Source organism: Loxodonta africana, chromosome 25, assembly GCF_030014295.1.
Source record: "Loxodonta africana isolate mLoxAfr1 chromosome 25, mLoxAfr1.hap2, whole genome shotgun sequence".
Lineage (NCBI taxonomy): Eukaryota > Metazoa > Chordata > Mammalia > Proboscidea > Elephantidae > Loxodonta > Loxodonta africana.
This window is the reverse complement of record NC_087366.1, coordinates 7,038,587-7,056,178: the sequence shown is the minus strand read 5'-3', so window position 1 is coordinate 7,056,178 and position 17,592 is coordinate 7,038,587. Positions and strand designations below refer to the sequence as shown.

The window sequence follows — 17,592 nt, the reverse complement described above, 5'->3', positions numbered from 1 at the left end:
TATCACAATTTGTTTATCCTTATTCCTGTTGATGGACATTTGGGTTGTTTTCAGTTTTTATCTTTTATGAATAAATAAGCATTCTTCTACAAATAGTTTTATTTTCACATGTTTTTATTTCTCTTGTGTAAATACCTGTCTTAGTCATCTAGTGCTGCTATAACAGAAATACCACAAGTGGATGGCTTTAACAAAGAGAAATTTATTCTCTCACTGTCTAGTAGGCTACAAGTCCAAATTCAGGGCATCAGCAAGGGGGGAAGGCTTTCTCTCTCTGTTAGCTCTGGAAGAATGTCCTTGTCATCAATCTTTCCTTGGTCTAGAAGCATCTCAGCACAGGAACCTCAGGTCCATAGGATGAGCTCTGCTCCCCATGCTGCTTTCTTGGTGGTATGAGGTCCCCAACTCTCTGCTTGCTTCCCTTTGCTTTTATCTCTTTTTAGATAAAAGGTGGTACAGGCCAGAACCCAGGGAAACTCCCTTTACATTGGATTAGGGATGTGATCTGGGTAAGGGTGGTGTTACAATCCCACCCTAATCCTCTTTAACATAAAATTACAATCACGAAATGGAGGGCAACCACTCAATACTGGGAATCATAGCCCAGCCAAATTGATACGCAAAATTTTGGGGGGACATAATTCAGTCCACGACGATACCTAAGAGTAGACTTGCTGGAGCATAGAATAAATGCATTTTTTTAACGTAAAAAACTGCTAAACGTTTTTCCAAAGTGGTTGTACCATTTTACACTCTCACCAGCAATGTATGAGCGATGTAGTTGCTCTACACTTGCACCAACATTTGGTATTCTGTCTTTAATTGTAGTCATTTTAGTAGGTGTGCAGTGGTATTTCATTGTAGTTTTATTTTGTATTTCCCTGATGACTAATGAATGATGATTAAACCATCTTTTCATGTTTATTCACTTATTCATTCTTTTTATATCTGTTTTTGTGATGTTTCTATTCACATAATTTGCTCATTTTTAAATTGGGTTGTTTTTCTTATTGACTGTAAGGATTCTTTGTATATTTCGGATACAAGTCCTTTGTCAGGTATGTGATTGAGAATATATCATTTTCTTGATAGTATCTTTTGATATGCAGATGTTTTAAATTCTGATAAAATTAATTTCTCAAAGATATTTTCTTTTATGTTAAATGGTTTTATGTCCTCAGAGAAATTTTGCCTACTTCAAGGTCATAAATACATTCTCCTATTTTTTTTTTCTTCCAGAAATTTTAAAGATTTAACTTTAATGTTTATGTCCATGATCCATCTCAAATTAATATTTCTGGGTGAAGGAAGGTAGGAGTGAGGTGTTTCCCTTCTGTTTATTCATATATTCTAGGACCATTTGTTAAAATGACTTTTGTTTCTTCATTGAATTACCTTGATGCCTTTGTAAAAAATCAGTTGTATAGGCGTGGATCAGTTTCTGGAAACTACTCTGTTCCACGTATCTATTTATTTATTCTCATGCCAATAACACCTTGTCTTTTTTTAATTTTATTTTATTGTGCTTTAGGTGAAAGTTTACAAAGCAAATTAGTTTCTTATCCTATAGTATGTACATAAAGTGTTTCATGATCTTGGTTTCATTCCCTACAATGTGTCAGCACTCTCTCCATTTTCGTCCTGGTTTCCGCATTTTCTTTCTCCCTGATTATTTACCCCTTCTTGACTTCTCATCTTATAATTGATTGTTCTAAGGAGTATGTTCCTTGTGGGTGTTATTGTTCATTTTATGGGGTTGTTTGTTGTTTGTCTGGGAGGTAGTCCCTGGGAATATCTTCATTTCCAGGCCAGAAGGGTGTCTTACAGCCGTCGTCTCAGGGGTTCCTCCAGTCTCTGTCAAACCAACAAGCCCAGTCTTTTTTGTGAGTTTGATATTTTTGTTCTATAATTTTCTCCCATTCTGTCTAGGACCCTCTGTTGTGATCCCAGTCAGAACAGTTGGTAGTGGCAGCTGGGCACCATCTAGTTTTTCTGATTTGGGGGTTGTGTAGGCTGTTGTTCATATTAGTTCTTTGGACTAGCTGCTCCCTTGAGTCTTTGGTCTCCTTCACTTTCCCTCGCTCTGGATGGGAAGAGAGCTGTAGTATCTTAGATGGCTGCTCACAAGCTTTTAAGACCCCAGGCACTACTCACCAAAGTAGGATGCAGAACATTGACTTTATGTACTATGCTGTGCCAGTTGACATAGATGTCCCCTGAATCTATGGTCCTTCATCTTCTAGCCTAGGATCTTTATCCCATGAGCAGTTTGGTTATGTCTAAGAGGTTTCCCTGACTTTACCTCTTGTGTGTTCTAGATGGGCCACACCTACAATCATGTATATAGAAGTATCTACCACCAAATCTTTATTTGCCAGTGGGTATGTGCTCTTTTTTTTAATATGTGCTGTTACATCCCCTACACCTCTTGGTATCTATCTACCTATTGTTCATTTGTAAATTATTGTTTGTTATTACTGTTGCAGCAGGATTGTCTAAGCTGTGGTAGTTACTGTAGTTGCCCTTTATTTTTATGTTCCTCTCTTGCCTGTGTATCCTCTCTTGCCTTGATCATGTTTTACTGACTTCCCCCATTTAATGTATTGCCTTTCCCTTTACCAATATTAACTTGTGTCTTCTGTCCAAATGGTGATTTTCCCTCCCTCTCCTTCCCATTCCTGGTAACCATCAAAGAATGATTTTTTAATTTTTTTTCCAGTGTATAAACCTTTTGTTGTACTTTATAGTAGTGGTCTCATCAATATTTGGAAACTCTGGTGGCGCAGTGGTTAAGAGCTACGGCTGCTAACCAAAAAGTTGGCAGTTCAAATCCACCAGGTGCTCCTTGGAAACCCTATGGGGCAGTTCTACTCTGTCCTTTAGGGTCACTATGAGTCAGAATTGACTTGATGGTGACAGTTTTTTTTCCTCAATATTTGCCCTTTTTTGATTGGCTTTTTTCAGTCAGCATAATGTCCTCCAAATTCATCTGTGTTGCAATATGTTTCCAGGATTTGTCATTATTCTTTATTGTTGTGTAGTATTCCATTGTGTATATGTACCACAATTTGTTAATCCATTCATCTGTTGATGGGCACTTAGCTTGTTCCCATCTTTTTGCTACTGTGAATGCAATGAACATGGATGTGTGTATGTCTATTTGTGCCATGGCTTTATTTCTTTAGTGTAAGTATCCAGGAATGGGATAACTGGATCATATGGTATTTCTATTTCTAGCTTTTTGAGGAAGTGCCATACCATTTTCCAAAGTGGTTGTACCATTTTACATTCCCACCAGCGGTGTATAAGAGTTCTAATCTCCCTGCAACCTTGCCAACATTTGTTATTTTCTGTTTTTTTTTCCATTAGGGCCAGCAATGTACAGCTAAGATGGTATTTCACTCTAGTTTTAATTTGCATCTCTCTAATGGCCAACAGTGGGAGAAAGATGTAGCAGTCTGTTCCCATAAAGATTTACAGCCTTGGAACACTATGAGGCAGTTCTCCTCTGTCCTATAGGGTTGCTATCCGTTAGAATTGATTTGATGGCGGTGGGTTTTGAATAGCTAATGATCGCAAGCATTTCTTCGTATGTTTGTTAGCCGCCTGAATGTCTTCTTTAGTGAAGAGTCTGTTTATATCCTTTGCCCATTTTTTAAAAATTTTTATTGAGCTTCAAGTGAACGTTTACAAATCAAGTCAGTCTGTCACATGTAAGTTTATATACACCTTACTCCATACAGCCACTTGCTCTCCCTGTAATGAGTCAGCCCTTCCAGTCTCTCCTTTCGTGACAATTTTGCCAGCTTCCAACTCTCTCTACCCTCCCATCAGCCCTCCAGACAGGAGATGCCAACACAGTCTGAAGTGGCCACCTGATACAAATAGCTCACCCTTCATCAGCATCTCTCTCCTACCCACTGTCCAGTCCCTTCCATGTCTGATGAGTTCTCTTTGGGAATGTTTCCTGTCCTGGGACAACAGAAGGTTTGGGGACCATGACCGCCGGGATTCCTCTAGTCTCAGTCAGACCATTAAGTATGGTCTTTTTGTGAGAAATTCGGGTCTGCATCCCACTGATCTTCTGCTCCCTCAGGGGTTCTCTGTTGTGCTCCCTGTCAGGGCAGTCATCGATTGTGGCCGGGCACCAACTAGTTCTTCTGGTCTCAGGATTATGTAAGTCTCTGGTTCCTGTGGCCCTTTCTGTCTCTTGAGCTCATAGTTATCGTGTGACCTTGGTTTTCTTCATTCTCCTTTGATCCAGGTGGGTTGAGACCAATTGATGCATCTTAGATGGCCGCTTGTTAGCATTTAAGACCCCAGACGCCACATTTCAAAGTGGGATGCAGAAGGTTTTCATAATAGAATTATTTTGCCAATTGACTTAGAAGTCCCCTTAAGCCATAGTCCCCAAACCCCCGCCCTTGCTCTGCTGACCTATGAAGCATTCAGTGTATCCCGGAAACTTCTTTGCTTTTGGTCCAGTCCAGTTGAGCTGACCTTCCCTGTATTGAGTATTGTCCTTCCCTTCACCTAAAGTAGTTCTTATCTACTAACTAATCAGTAAAAAACCCTCTCCCGCCCTTCCTCCCTCCCCACCTCGTAACCACAAAAGAAAGTGTTCTTCTCAGTTTATACTATTTCTCAAGATCTTATAATAGTGGTCTTATACAATATTTGTCCTTTTGCCTCTGACTAATTTCACTCAGCATAATGCCTTCCAGGTTCCTCCATGTTATGAAATGTTTCACAGATTCGTCACTGTTCTTTATCGATGCGTAGTATTCCATTGTGTGAATATACCACAATTTATTTAACCATTCATCCGTTGATGGACACCTTGGTTGCTTACAGCTTTTTGCTATTGTAAACAGTGCTGCAATAAACATGGGTGTGCATATATCTGTTCATGTAAAGGCTCTTATTTCTCTAGGGTATATTCCGAGGAGTGGGATTTCTGGGTTGTATGGTAGTTCTATTTCTAACTTTTTAAGAAAACGCCAGATGGATTTCCAAAGTGGTTGTACCATTTTACATTCCCACCAGCAGTGTATAAGAGTTCCAATCTCTCCGCAGCCTCTCCAACATTTATTATTTTGTGTTTTTTGGATTAATGCCAGCCTTGTTGGAGTGAGATGCAATCTCATCGTAGTTTTAATTTGCATTCTCTAATGGCTAATGATCAAGAACATTTTCTTATGTATCTGTTAGCTGCCTGAATATCTTCTTTAGTGAAGTGCGTGTCATATCCTTTGCCCACTTCTTGATTGGGTTGTTTGTCTTTTTGTGGTTGAGTTTTGACAGAATCATATAGATTTTAGAGATCAGGTGCTGGTCGGAGATGTCATAGCTGAAAACTTTCCCAATCTGTAGGTGGTCTTTTTACTCTTTTGGTGAAGTCTTTAGATGAGCATAGGTGTTTGATTTTTAGGAGCTCCCAGTTATCTGATTTCTCTTCATCATTTTTGGTAATGTTTTGTATTCTGTTTATGCCTTGTATTAGAGCTCCTAGGGTTGTCCCTATTTTTTCTTCCATGATCTTTATCGTTTTAATCTTTATGTTTGGGTCTTTGATCCACTTGGAGTTAGTTTTTGTGCATGGTGTGAGGTATGTTTCATTTTTTTGCAAATGGATATCCAGTTATGCCAGCTCCATTTGTTAAAAAGACTATCTTTTCCCCAATTAACTGACACTGGGCCTTTGTCAAATATCAGCTGCTCATATGTGGATGGATTTATATCTGGGTTCTCAATTCTGTTCCATTGGTCTAGGTGCCTGTTGTACCAATACCAGGCTGTTTTGACTACTGTGGCTGTATAATAGGTTCTGAAATCAGGTAGAGTGAGGCCTTCCACTTTTTTCTTTTTTAGTAATGATTTACTTATCCGAGGCTTCTTTCCCTTCCGTATGAAGTTGGTGATTTGTTTCTCCATCACATTAAAAAATGACATTGGAATTTGGATCAGAAGTGCATTGTATGTATAGATGGCTTTTGGTAGAATAGACATTTTTACTATGTTAAGTCTTCCTATCCATGAGCAAGGTATGTTTTTCCACTTAAGTATGTCCTTTTTAGTTTCTTGTAGTAGTACTTTGTGGTTTTCTTTGTATAGGTCTTTTACATCTTTGGGAAGATGTATTCCTAAGTATTTTATCTTCTTGGGGGCTACTGTGAATGGTATTGATTTGGTTATTTCCTCTTCGATGTTCTTTTTGTTGATGTAGAGGAATCCAAGTGATTTTTGTATGTTTATCTTATAACCGGAGACTCTGCTAAACCCCTCTATTAGTTTCAGTAGTTTTCTGGAGGATTCCTTAGGGTTTTCTGTGTATAAGATCATGTCATATGCAAATAGAGATAATTTTACTTCCTCCTTGCCAATGCGGATGCCCTTTATTTCTTTGTCTAGCCTAATTGCTCTGGCTAGGAACTCTAGCACAATGTTGAATAAGAGTGGTGATAAAGGCCTTTGCCCATTTTTTAATTGGATTGTTTATCTTTTTATTGTTCAGATGTTGAAGCTGTCTAGAAATTTTAGTGATTAGTCCCTTGTCAGGTATGTAGTAGCCAAAAATGGATTTACATCTGGGTTCTCAATTCTGATCCATTGGTCTATGTGTCTGTTGTTGTACCAGTACCAGTTCAGGTTGTTTTGACTTCTGTAGCTGTGTAGTATATTCTGAGATCATGTAATGTGAGCCCTCCTATTTTCTTCTTCTGCATTAATGCTTTACTTATCGGGGCCATTTTCCTTTTCATAGAAAGTTGGTGATTAGTGTTTCCATCTTGGTAAAAAATGTTGCTGATATTTGGATTGGGATTGCTTTATATCAATTGCTTTGGGTAGTACTGGCATTTTCATAATGTTGAGTCTTCTTATCCATGAACATGGTATGTTTTCCCAATTATGTAGGTCTCTTTTGGTTTCTTCCCCTAGTGGTGAAGTGATTAAATGCACAGCTGCTAACCAAAATGTTGGCAGTTCGAATCCAGCAGCCGCTCCTTGGAAACCCTATGGGGACAGTTCTACTCTGTCCTATAGGGTCACTAGGAGTCAGAATCAACTGAACGGCAAGGAGTCTTTTGGTTTCTTGCAGTAGTGTTTTGTAGTTTTCTTTGTGCAGGCCTTTTATGACATTGGTTAAATTTATTCCTAAGTATCTTATCTTATGGGAGGCTATTGTAAGTAGTATTGTGTTCCTAACTTCCTTTTTGAAGTTCTCTTTGTTGTTATATAGGAATCAACTGATTTTTGCATATTGATTTTTTCACCTGCTACTTTGCTGAATAATTCTACTACTTTCAGTAACTTTCTTGTGGAATTCATGAGATTTTCTATGTATAGGATCATATTGTCTGTGAATACGGATAGTTTTACTTTTTCCTTACAAATTTATATGCCCCCTTTTTTCCTTTTCTTGCCTCATTGCTCTAGCTAGGACTTTTAGTAGAATGTTGAATAAGTGTGGTGATAAAGGACATCCTTACCTGGTTCCTGTTCTCAAGGGGAATGCTTTCAGTTTCTCTCCATTGAGAATAATGTTGGCTGCTGAGTTTGTATAAATTCCCTTTATTATGTTGAGGAATTTCCCTTTTATTCCTATTTAGATGAGAGGTTTTAACAGGAATGGTTATTGGACTTTATCAAATGCCTTTTCTCCATCAATTGGGATTATCATGTGATTCTTTTGTTTTGTTTATGTGGTGGGATATGTTGACTGATTTTCTAATGTTGAATCATTCTTGCACACCTGATATGAATCCCACTTAATCATGATATATTATTTTTTTGATATGCTGTCGAATTCTGTTGGCTAGAATTTTGTTTAGAAGTTTCATGTCTATGTTCATGAGGGATTTTGGTCTGTGATTTTTTTTTTTAATGTGGTGCCTTTGCCTGGTTTTTGTATCAGGATTATGCTGGCTTCATAGAATGAATTTGGGAGTATTCCTTCCTTCTCTATGCTCTGAAATAGCTTTAGTAGTATTGGTATGAGCTCTTCTCTGAATGTTTGGTAGAATTCTCCAGTGAAGCTGTCTAGGCCAGGGCTTTTTTGTTTTTGTTGTTGTTGGTGTTTGTCATGGATTGAACTGCGACCCCCAAAAATATGCGTAGAGGAGGCAGAGCCAAGATGGCAGAATAGACAGTTGCTTCCAGCGAGCCCTCATTACAGCAAATACCCCCAAAAACAAGTGAAACGAGGATATTTGTGACAAGCTGGGAGCCCTGAGCATCAAAGGCAAGCTTAGACAATGAACTGAGGGGCAGAGGGAGGAAGAGACCATTCAGAAGTGAAGAGGAGTTACTGGACCTGAATCGCGGGGAGCTCTCAGGCACCATTCCCAGAGTGGTGGTGGCAGCAGCAGGCTGGTACTAACATTCAGCCACAGCTTCCTCAGGGAGAAGCAGCCAGCCACACGGCCTACTCACACCTCCAGAACCTGAGGAGAACGGCCCTCTCGGGAAAAGATGAGAGCTATTTCACCACGCCCCCCCCACCTCCTAGCTGGCTTCAGTGGCTGAATCCCTGGGCCTGAGATAGACCCTGGTGAGCACCTAGAGCCATCCTCCCAGCCTTGGGGAAGGGGAAAAATTGCTACTGGGGGGAAAAGATAATTTGCTAGCTCCATTAACCAGGGGACCTCAGGACAGAAGCAGCTCCTGTCCAGGCACAAACCGTCCGTGGACCTTGAGCACCTTTCCCTTCTGCATGGACCTGTGTGGGCCTATTTCAGGAGAATAGGCCCTTGTTGGCAAACTCCAACCATTTCAGATGTGTGGCGGAGAGGTGGATGTTTGACGTTTAACATTACTTTGCCTATTAAACAAGGTCCTCACGTACCCACATCAAGGACCTAAGGACTGGTAGCTCCACTCAGGTCACCCAGCCACCTGTGACAAGGGTCCAAAGACAACTGGTACCTCCCAGTCCTTACAAGCAAAAATTTTGGGTGCCCATGGTCCCACTGCAGAACCCACCCACCAGCACACTCTAGGGAACAGAGACACATTTTCCTCAGAGACACTTGGGGGTCAGTTCTCAGCCCCTGCCTTGTTCAGAGCATGTCCTCCTGCTGCAATCAGCTACCGGTATATATGCCAATCATGCCCGTCCCTCTAAGACTGTAGGATAGAGCCTGTACCACACACTTGATGATCAGCTATCTGGACACCTGAGCTGAATTTATACAAGAAAACTGAATGGACTCCTACACTGATATACCTGATAACAGCTCTAGCCAGCTGGGGATAGGACACCAGAGATCCCAAGGTGAAAATAATCAAGTTAGCTCACTCAAGCAACCCATAGGGGTATACCAAAATAAAACAAAGCAAGCAGCTATGACACAGTAAGCAAGGATAAACTAATACAATAACTTATAGAAGGCTCAGAGACAACAGTCAATATCAAGTCACATAAAGAAACAGACCATGACCACCTTAACAGGCTCTCAAAACAAAGAATCCAGGGATCTTTTAAGTGAAAGTGCATTCCTGGAATTACCAGATGCAGAATACAAAAGTTTAATATACAGAACCATTCAAGACATCAGGAAGGAAATGAGGAAATACGCAGAACAAGCCAGGGAACACACAGATAAAACAACTGAAGAAATTAGAAAGATTATTCAGGAACATAATGAAAAGTTTAATAAGCTGGAAAAATCTATAGACAGCAACCAGAAATTCAGAAGATTAACAATAAAATTACAGAATTAGAGAATTCAATAGAAAGTCAGAGGAGCAGAACTGAGCAAGTAGAAGCTAGAGTTTCTGATCTCAAAGATAAATCTATTTGCACTAATATATTTGGAGAAAAATCAGATAAAAGAATTAAAAAAAATGAAGAAACCTTAAGAATCATGTGGGATGCTACCAAGAGAAATAACCTATGAGTGATTGGAGTACCAGAACAGGGAGGGATAACAGAAAATACAGAGAAAATTTCTGAAGATTTGTTGGCAGAAAACTTCCCTGATATTGTGAAAGATGAGAAGATATCTACCCAAGATGCTCAAAAAAGGCAGATGTTAAAAGAAAGACACCAAGACATATTTTAATGAAACTTGCCAAAACCAAAGATAAAGAGAGAATTATAAGAGCAGTGAAGAATAAACAAAAAGTCACCTACAAATAAGAGCCGATAAGAATAAGCTCGGACTACTCGGCAGAAACCATGCAGGCAAGAAGGCAATGGGATGACATATTAAAAAAATTGAAGGAAAAAAATACCCTGAATGTAAATGGACTAAATGCACCAATAATGAGACAGACAGTGGCAGAATGGATTAAAAAACAAGATCCGTCTATATACTGCTTACAAGAGACACACCTGAGAGAGACACAAATGAACTAAAACTCAAAGGATGGAAGAAAATATATCAAACAAAAAACAATCAAAAAAGAGCAGAAGTGGCAATATTAATTTCTGACAAAATAGACTTTAAAATTAAATCCATCATAAGGGATAAGGAAGGACACTATATAATGATTAAAGGGCCAATACACCAAGAAGATATAACCATATAAAATATTTATGCACCCAATGAATGACAGGACTACAAGATACATAAAACAAATTCTATCAGCATTGAAAAGTGAGATAGACAGCTCCAGAATAATAGTAGGAGACTTCAACACACCACTTTCGGTGAAGGACAGGACATCCAGAAAGAAGCTCAATAAAGACATGGAAGATCCAAATGCCACAATTAACCAACCTGACCTCGTAGACATATACAGAACACTCCACCCAATAGCAACCAAGTATACTCTCTTTTCCAATGCACATGGAACATTCTCTAGAGTAGACCACATATTAGGTCATAAAGCAAGCCTTAGCAGAATCCAAAACATTGAAATATTACAAAGCATCTCTCTGACCATAAGGTCATAAAAGTGGAAATCAATCACAGGAAAAGCAGGGAAAAGAAATCAAACACTTGGAAACTGAACAATACCCTGCTCAAAAAAGACTGGATTATGGAAGACATGAAGGATGGAATAAAGAAATTCATAGAATCCAATGAGAATGAAAACACTTCCTATCAGAACCTTTGGGACACAGCAAAAGTGGTGCTCAGAGGCGAATTTATATCAATAAATGGACACATCCAAAAAGAAGAAAGGGCCAAACACAAAGAATTATCCCTACGACTTGACCAAATAGAAAGAGAGCAACAAAAGAAACCCACAGGCACCAGAAGAAAACAAATAATAAAAATTAGAGCTGAGCTAAATGAAATAGAAAACAGAAAAACAATTGAAAGAATTAACAAGACCAAAAGCTGTTTTTTTTTTTTTTTGCTTTTTTGGGTTTAATCCTATTGAATTAAGAACATTATCTAATTTAACAATTCACATATAATATGGCCCCCTAAATACAGTGGATGAGTTATTTTACATACACAATTTCAGTTCAGTGCACTGTGCTTATAATCGGAAAGTAAACATAAACTTTTCAAATGCAGAAGTGTACACAGCAGCTACAAGCGAAAACCACACCGTGGAAGGGCACTCTGGATCCTGAAGCCAAATCACGGAAATCTCAGAAAAATGTTTTCTATATTAAGGATGATATGTTGTTTTGTGGGGGAGAGAATAACCGCTTTTCCTTTGGCTTAAATATTCAACAGTTAAAATGAAACAGAGGCAGCTCCTAAAAAAAAAAAAAAGGCGGTCAGTATTCTAGGACAGTCGGCACAGACGGAAGCTTCAGTGATCTTCTCTCTTCATTCAGTTCCTTCGCCATGCTCAGCTCAAGAGCTCCCCACTTAAAAGAGCTGCTGAAGTCATTTATACTGCAGAGGGGTAAGAACGCTTTGGAAGTGTGGACTGTTTTTTCATTTTATTAGCTGGAATGAACGGTAGTTTCTGCCAAGTTTTTCCAATTTTAAACACCAGTGTCTTCTGTATCACCAACCCAGTAAACAGCAAGCAAAGTTTGAGGCGTGAGGGTTCAGGCTGCAAAGGGTAACACCTGCAGCCCACCAGCCCGTGCACACTATCACCAGGCACATGGGAGGGAGTGGACAGAAACTCAGGTGTAGGTGGTGCCATGGTGTCCATTGTGGTAACCTTTCAATCATTAATCACAATCATGGAAGAGCCCCTTTCCCAGGTATTCTAATCTCATTGAAGGCTTTTCATTAACACCTTGTTCCTCTGAACACATTTGCGGCACAACATATTGTCCTCCAGGTGCGGAGGTGGAAAGTTGCAGGCAGGTAACAGGAAGAGGGCACTCACTCTCCCTGGCTTTTCAGGGACCCAGACTTGTCCAGCATGAAACTGCAGCTGAACCCAACCATCTGTGTTTGCAGGGAGACTTCTCCCATGTACCACACACCACCTGACACCATAACCCTCTGGTGGAGACTCCAGTGCCTCCACCCTCCCAGCCCTGCCTGCAATTCTTGTCCAGGAGGCCAGCGCAGACTCCTGGGCCGAAGTCGTCACCACAACGCTATTAACTCCCTCCGGGAGAGCAGATTCAAAGGCAGGTGCCCCCTCCTCAGGGGGAGAAGCCACTTCAGGAGGATCAGTCTCCTCGGAACACATCCTCTTTTTCTCAGGACCCTCCAGAGGTGTTTTCCCCTTGTTCACCTTTGATTTTCTTTTTAACGGAGCCTGGATCTTGGCTTCCTTTGCTGTGGCAGGAATACTGTTTTGATTCGGGTAAGCATATTCACAGAGTCGCTTATATGCCTCTAATATCTGGCCTTTGGTGCTCAGCTTTAGCTGATGGCGCCAGGCCCGCACGATGTCTCGGTGAAGCAGGTTAACTGGCGGCAGCTTAGAAGGTAATGGGGCAATTGGAATCTTCTTCCTAGGTTTTTGGGGTTTTTGATTGTCGTTGCTTTTTGCATTCTCTCGTGAACCGGAAGCTTTTTCTTCTTTAATAGTTTTTTGGCGTTTGGTCACCTTCGCTGAGGTTTTCGGTGAAGCTGATGTGCTTGGTTCATTAGCAGCCTGCTGCTGTTCTTCAGTTCTTGCTGACCCGGGTCCAAACCCGAGAGTCAGGTACTCCTCCCCTGGCTTCTCTGCAGAGTTCTCCTTGCTCTTTGCATTCTCCATAGTCAGAAGGTTGAGGTTGATAAAATGAAAATCCTTACTTCTCCAAAAGCTGTTTTTTTTAAAAACTCAACAAAATTGATAAACCTCTGGCCAAACTGACAAAAGAAAAACAGGATACGAAGCAAATAAGAAATGAGAGGGGCGATAGGGCAACAGACCCAACTGAAATTAAAAGAATCAGATTACTATGAAAAACTATACTCAAACAAATTTGAAAACCTAGAAGAAATGGATGAATTCCTAGAAACACACTACCTACCTAAACTAACACAAACAGAGGAAGAACAACTAAATAGACTCATAACAAAAGAAGTGATTGAAAAGGTAATCAAAAAACTCCCAACAAAAAAAGCCCTGGTCCAGGTGGCTTCACTGCAGAGTTCTACCAACCTTTCAGAGAAGAGTTAACACCACTACTGCTAAAGGTATTTCAGAGCATAGAAAAGGACGGAATACTGCCAAACTCATTCTATAAAGCCACCATATCCCTGATTCCAAAACCAGGTAAAGACACCACAAGAAAAGAAAATTATAGAAGTATATCCCTTGTGAATGTAGATGCAAAATCTTCAACAAAATTCTAGGCAGTACAATTCAGCAACATATCAAAAAAATAATTCACCATGACCAAGTGGGATTCATACCAGGTATGCAGGACGGTTCAACATTAGAAAAACAATTAATGTAATCCACCACATAAATAAAACAAAAGACAAGAATCACATGATTTTATCAATTGATGCAGAAAAGGCATTTGACAAAGTTCAACACTCATTCATGATAAGAACTCTCAGCAAAATAGGAATAGAAGGAAAATTCCTCAACACAATAAAGGGCATTTATACAAAGCCAACAGCCATCATCACCCTAAATGGTGAGTGCCTGAAAGCATCCCCACTGAGATCAGGAATCAGACAAGGATGCCCTTTATCAGCACTCTTATCAGAGCAATTAGGCTAGATAAAGAAATAAAGGGCATCCAGATTGGCAAGGAAGAAGTAAAAGTATCTCTCTTTGCAGATGACATGATCTTACACACAGAAAATCCTAAGGAATCCTCCAGAAAACTACTGAAACTCATAGAAAGGTTCAGCAGAGTATCGGGATACAAGGTAAACATACAAAAACCAGTTGGATTCCTCTACACCAACAAAAAGAACATGGAAGAGGAAATCACCAAATCAATGCCATTTACAGTAGCCCCCAAGAAGATAAAATACTTAGGAATAAATCTTACCAGAGATGTAAAAGACTTATACAAAGAAAACTACAGTACACTTCTGCAAGAAACCAAAAGAGACTTCCATAAGTGGAAGAACATACCTTTCTCGTGGGTAGGAGGACTTAACATTGTGAAAATGTCTATTCTGCCAAAAGCGATCTATACATTTAATGCAATTCTGATCCAAATTCCAATGACATTCTTTAATGAGATGGAGAAACAAATCACCAACTTCATATGGAAGGGAAAGAGTCCCCGGATAAATAAGGCATTACTGAAAAAGGAGAACAAAGTGGGAGGCCTTACTTTATCTGATTTTAGAACCTGTTATACTGCTGCGGTAGTCAAAACAGCCTGGTACTGGTACAACAACAGATACATGGACCAATGGAACAGAATTGAGAATCCAGACATAATTCCATCCACATATAAGCAGTTGATATTTGACAAAGGCCCCAAAACAGTTAAATGGGGGAAAAGACAGTCTTTTATCAAAAGGTGCTGGCATAACTGGATATCCATCTGCAAAAAAGGAAACAAGAGCCATACCTCATTCCATGCACAAAAACTGACTCAAAATGGATCAAAGACCTAAGTATAAAATCTAAAATGATAAAGATCATGGAAGAAAACATAGGGAGAATGTTAGGAGCCCTAATACATGGCGTGAACAGTATTCAAAACATTATAAAGTATGCAGAAAAACAACTACATAACTGGGAGCTCCTAAAAATCAAACACCTATGCTCATCCAAAGACTTCACCAAAAGAGTAAAAAGACTACCTACAGACTGGGAAAAAGTTTTTAGCTATGACATTTCTGATCAGTGCCTGATCTCTAAAATCTACATGATACTGCAAAAACTCAACTGCAAAAAGACAAGTAACCCAATTAAAAAATGGGCAAAATATATGAATAGACACTTCACTAAAGAAGACATTCAGGTAGCTAACAGATATATGAGGAAATGTTCACGATCATTAGCCATTAGAGAAATGCAGATCAAAACTACAATGAGATTTCATCTCACTCCAACTCACTCCAACAAGGCTGGCATTAATCCAAAAAACAGAAAATATTAAATGTTGGAGAGGCTGTGGAGAGATTGGAACACTTCTACACTGCTCTTGGGAATGTGAAATGGTACAACCACTTTGGAAATCGATTTGGTGCTTCCTTAAAAAGCTAGAAATAGAACTACCATACAATCCAGCAATCCCACTCCTTGGAATATATCCTAGAGAAATAAGAGCCTTTGCACGAACAGATATATGCACACCCATGTTTATTGCACCACTGTTTACAATACCAAAAAGATGGAAGCAACCATGGTGCCCATCAATGGATGAATGGATAAATAAATTATGGTATATTCACACAATGGAATACTACGCATTGATAAAGAACAGTGACGAATCTGTGAAACATTTCATAACATGGAGGAACCTGGAAGGCATTATGCTGAGTGAAATTAGTTGCAAAAGGACAAATATTGTATAAGACCACTATTATAAGAACTTGAGAAATAGTTTAAACTGAGAAGAAAACATTCTTTTGTGGTTACCAGAGGGTGGAGGGAGGGAGGGTGGGAGAGGGGCATTCACTAATTAGATAGTAGGTAAGAACTACTTTAGGTGAAGGGAAAGACAGCACACAATACAGGGGATATCAGTACAATTGGACTAAACCAAAAGCAAAGAAGTTTCCTGTATAAACTGAATGATTTGAAGGCCAGCGTAGCAGGGGCAGGGGTCTGGGGACCATTTCTTCAGGGACATCTTTGTCAATTGGCATAATAAATCTATTAAGAAAACATTCTGCATCCCACTTTGAAGAGTGGCGTCTGGGGTCTTAAACTCCAGCAAGCAGCCATCTAAGATGCATCAATTGGTCTCAACCCACCTGGATCAATGGAGAATGAAGAACACCAAGGACACAAGGCGATTAAGAGCCCAAGAGACAGAAAGGGCTACATGAACCAGAGACTACATCATCCTGAGACCAGAAGAACTGGATGGTGCCTGGCTACAACCCATGACTGCCCTGACAGGGAACACAACAGAGAACCCCTGGGGAAGCAGGAGAGCAGTGGGATGCAGACCCCAAATTCTCATAAAAAGACCAGACTTAATGGTCTGACTGAGACTGGAAGTACCCCGGTGGTCATGGTCCTCAGACCTTCTGTTGGCCCAGGACAGGAACAATTCCTGAAGCCAACTCTTCAGACATGGTTTGGACTGTACAATGGGTTGGAGACGGATGCTGGTGAGGAGTGAGCTTCTTGGAATAGGTGGACACTTGAGACTATGTTGGCTTCTCCTGCCTGGAGGGGAGATGAGAGGGTGGAGGGGGTAGAAGCTGGCGAAATGGACATGAAAAGAGAGAGTGGAGGGAGAGAGCAGGCTGTCTCCTTAGGGGGAGAGTAATTGGGAGTGTGTAGCAAGGTGTATATGGGTTTTTGTGTGAGAGACTGACTTGATTTGTAAACTTTCACTTAAAGCACAATAAAAAGTATGGAAAAAAAATGTGTCGACTTGGTTAGGCCAGGATTCCCAATATTGTGTGGTTGTCCTCCGTTTTGTAACTGTAATTTTATGTTAAAGAAGATTAGGATGGGATTGTAATGCCACCCCTACCCAGGTCACATCCCTGAATCAATGTAAAGGGATTTTCCTTCGAGTGTGGTCTGCATCACCTTTTATCTCTCAAGAGGTAAACAGGAAAGGGAGGTGAGCAGAGAGGGAAGACCTCATACTACCAAGAAAGCAGTGCCAGGAGCAGAACATGTCCTTTGGATCCAGACTTCCTGCATGGAGAAGCTCCTAGTCTGGGGGAAGATTGATAAGAATGCTGACAGAGAGAGAAAGCCTTTCCCTGGAGCTGATACCCTGGACTTGGACTTTTAGTCTATTTTACTACGAAGAAATAAATTTCTCTTTGTTAAGGCCGTCCACTTGTGGTACTTCTGTTATAGCAGCACTAGATAACTAAGACATAGTTTTTTAAAACTACCTCCTCAATCTCTTCTTTTGCTATGGTTCTGTTCATATTTTCTATCTCAGTTTGTGTTAGTTTGATTGGTAGTGTGTTTCTAAAAATTTGTTCATTTCCTCTAGGTTTTCAAATTTGTTGAAGTACAGTTTTTCATAGTATTCTGTTACGATCCTTTTAATTTTAGTCATTCTGTTGTAATGTCACCCATCTCATTTCTTATTATTGTTTCCTCTCCTGGATTTCTTTTGTCGGTTTGGCCAGTGGTTTGTCAATTTTCTTGATCCTTTTGAAGAAC

General features: G+C 39.9%; 1 protein-coding gene and 1 long non-coding RNA gene across 4 annotated transcripts in view; one reads left to right on the top strand and one right to left on the bottom strand.

Annotated features, from left to right (window-relative positions):
* LOC111750916 (uncharacterized) overlaps positions 1–17,592 on the top strand; it is a 146,466-nt gene that overhangs the window by 53,653 nt on the left and 75,221 nt on the right. The gene's annotated exons all lie outside the window — the stretch shown is intronic.
* Positions 12,026–13,759, bottom strand: LOC135228672 (developmental pluripotency-associated protein 4-like). The gene has a single exon (XM_064276960.1). The coding sequence runs from the start codon at positions 13,078–13,080 to the stop codon at positions 12,136–12,138; it is 945 nt and encodes a 314-aa protein (XP_064133030.1). The 5' UTR covers positions 13,081–13,759; the 3' UTR covers positions 12,026–12,135.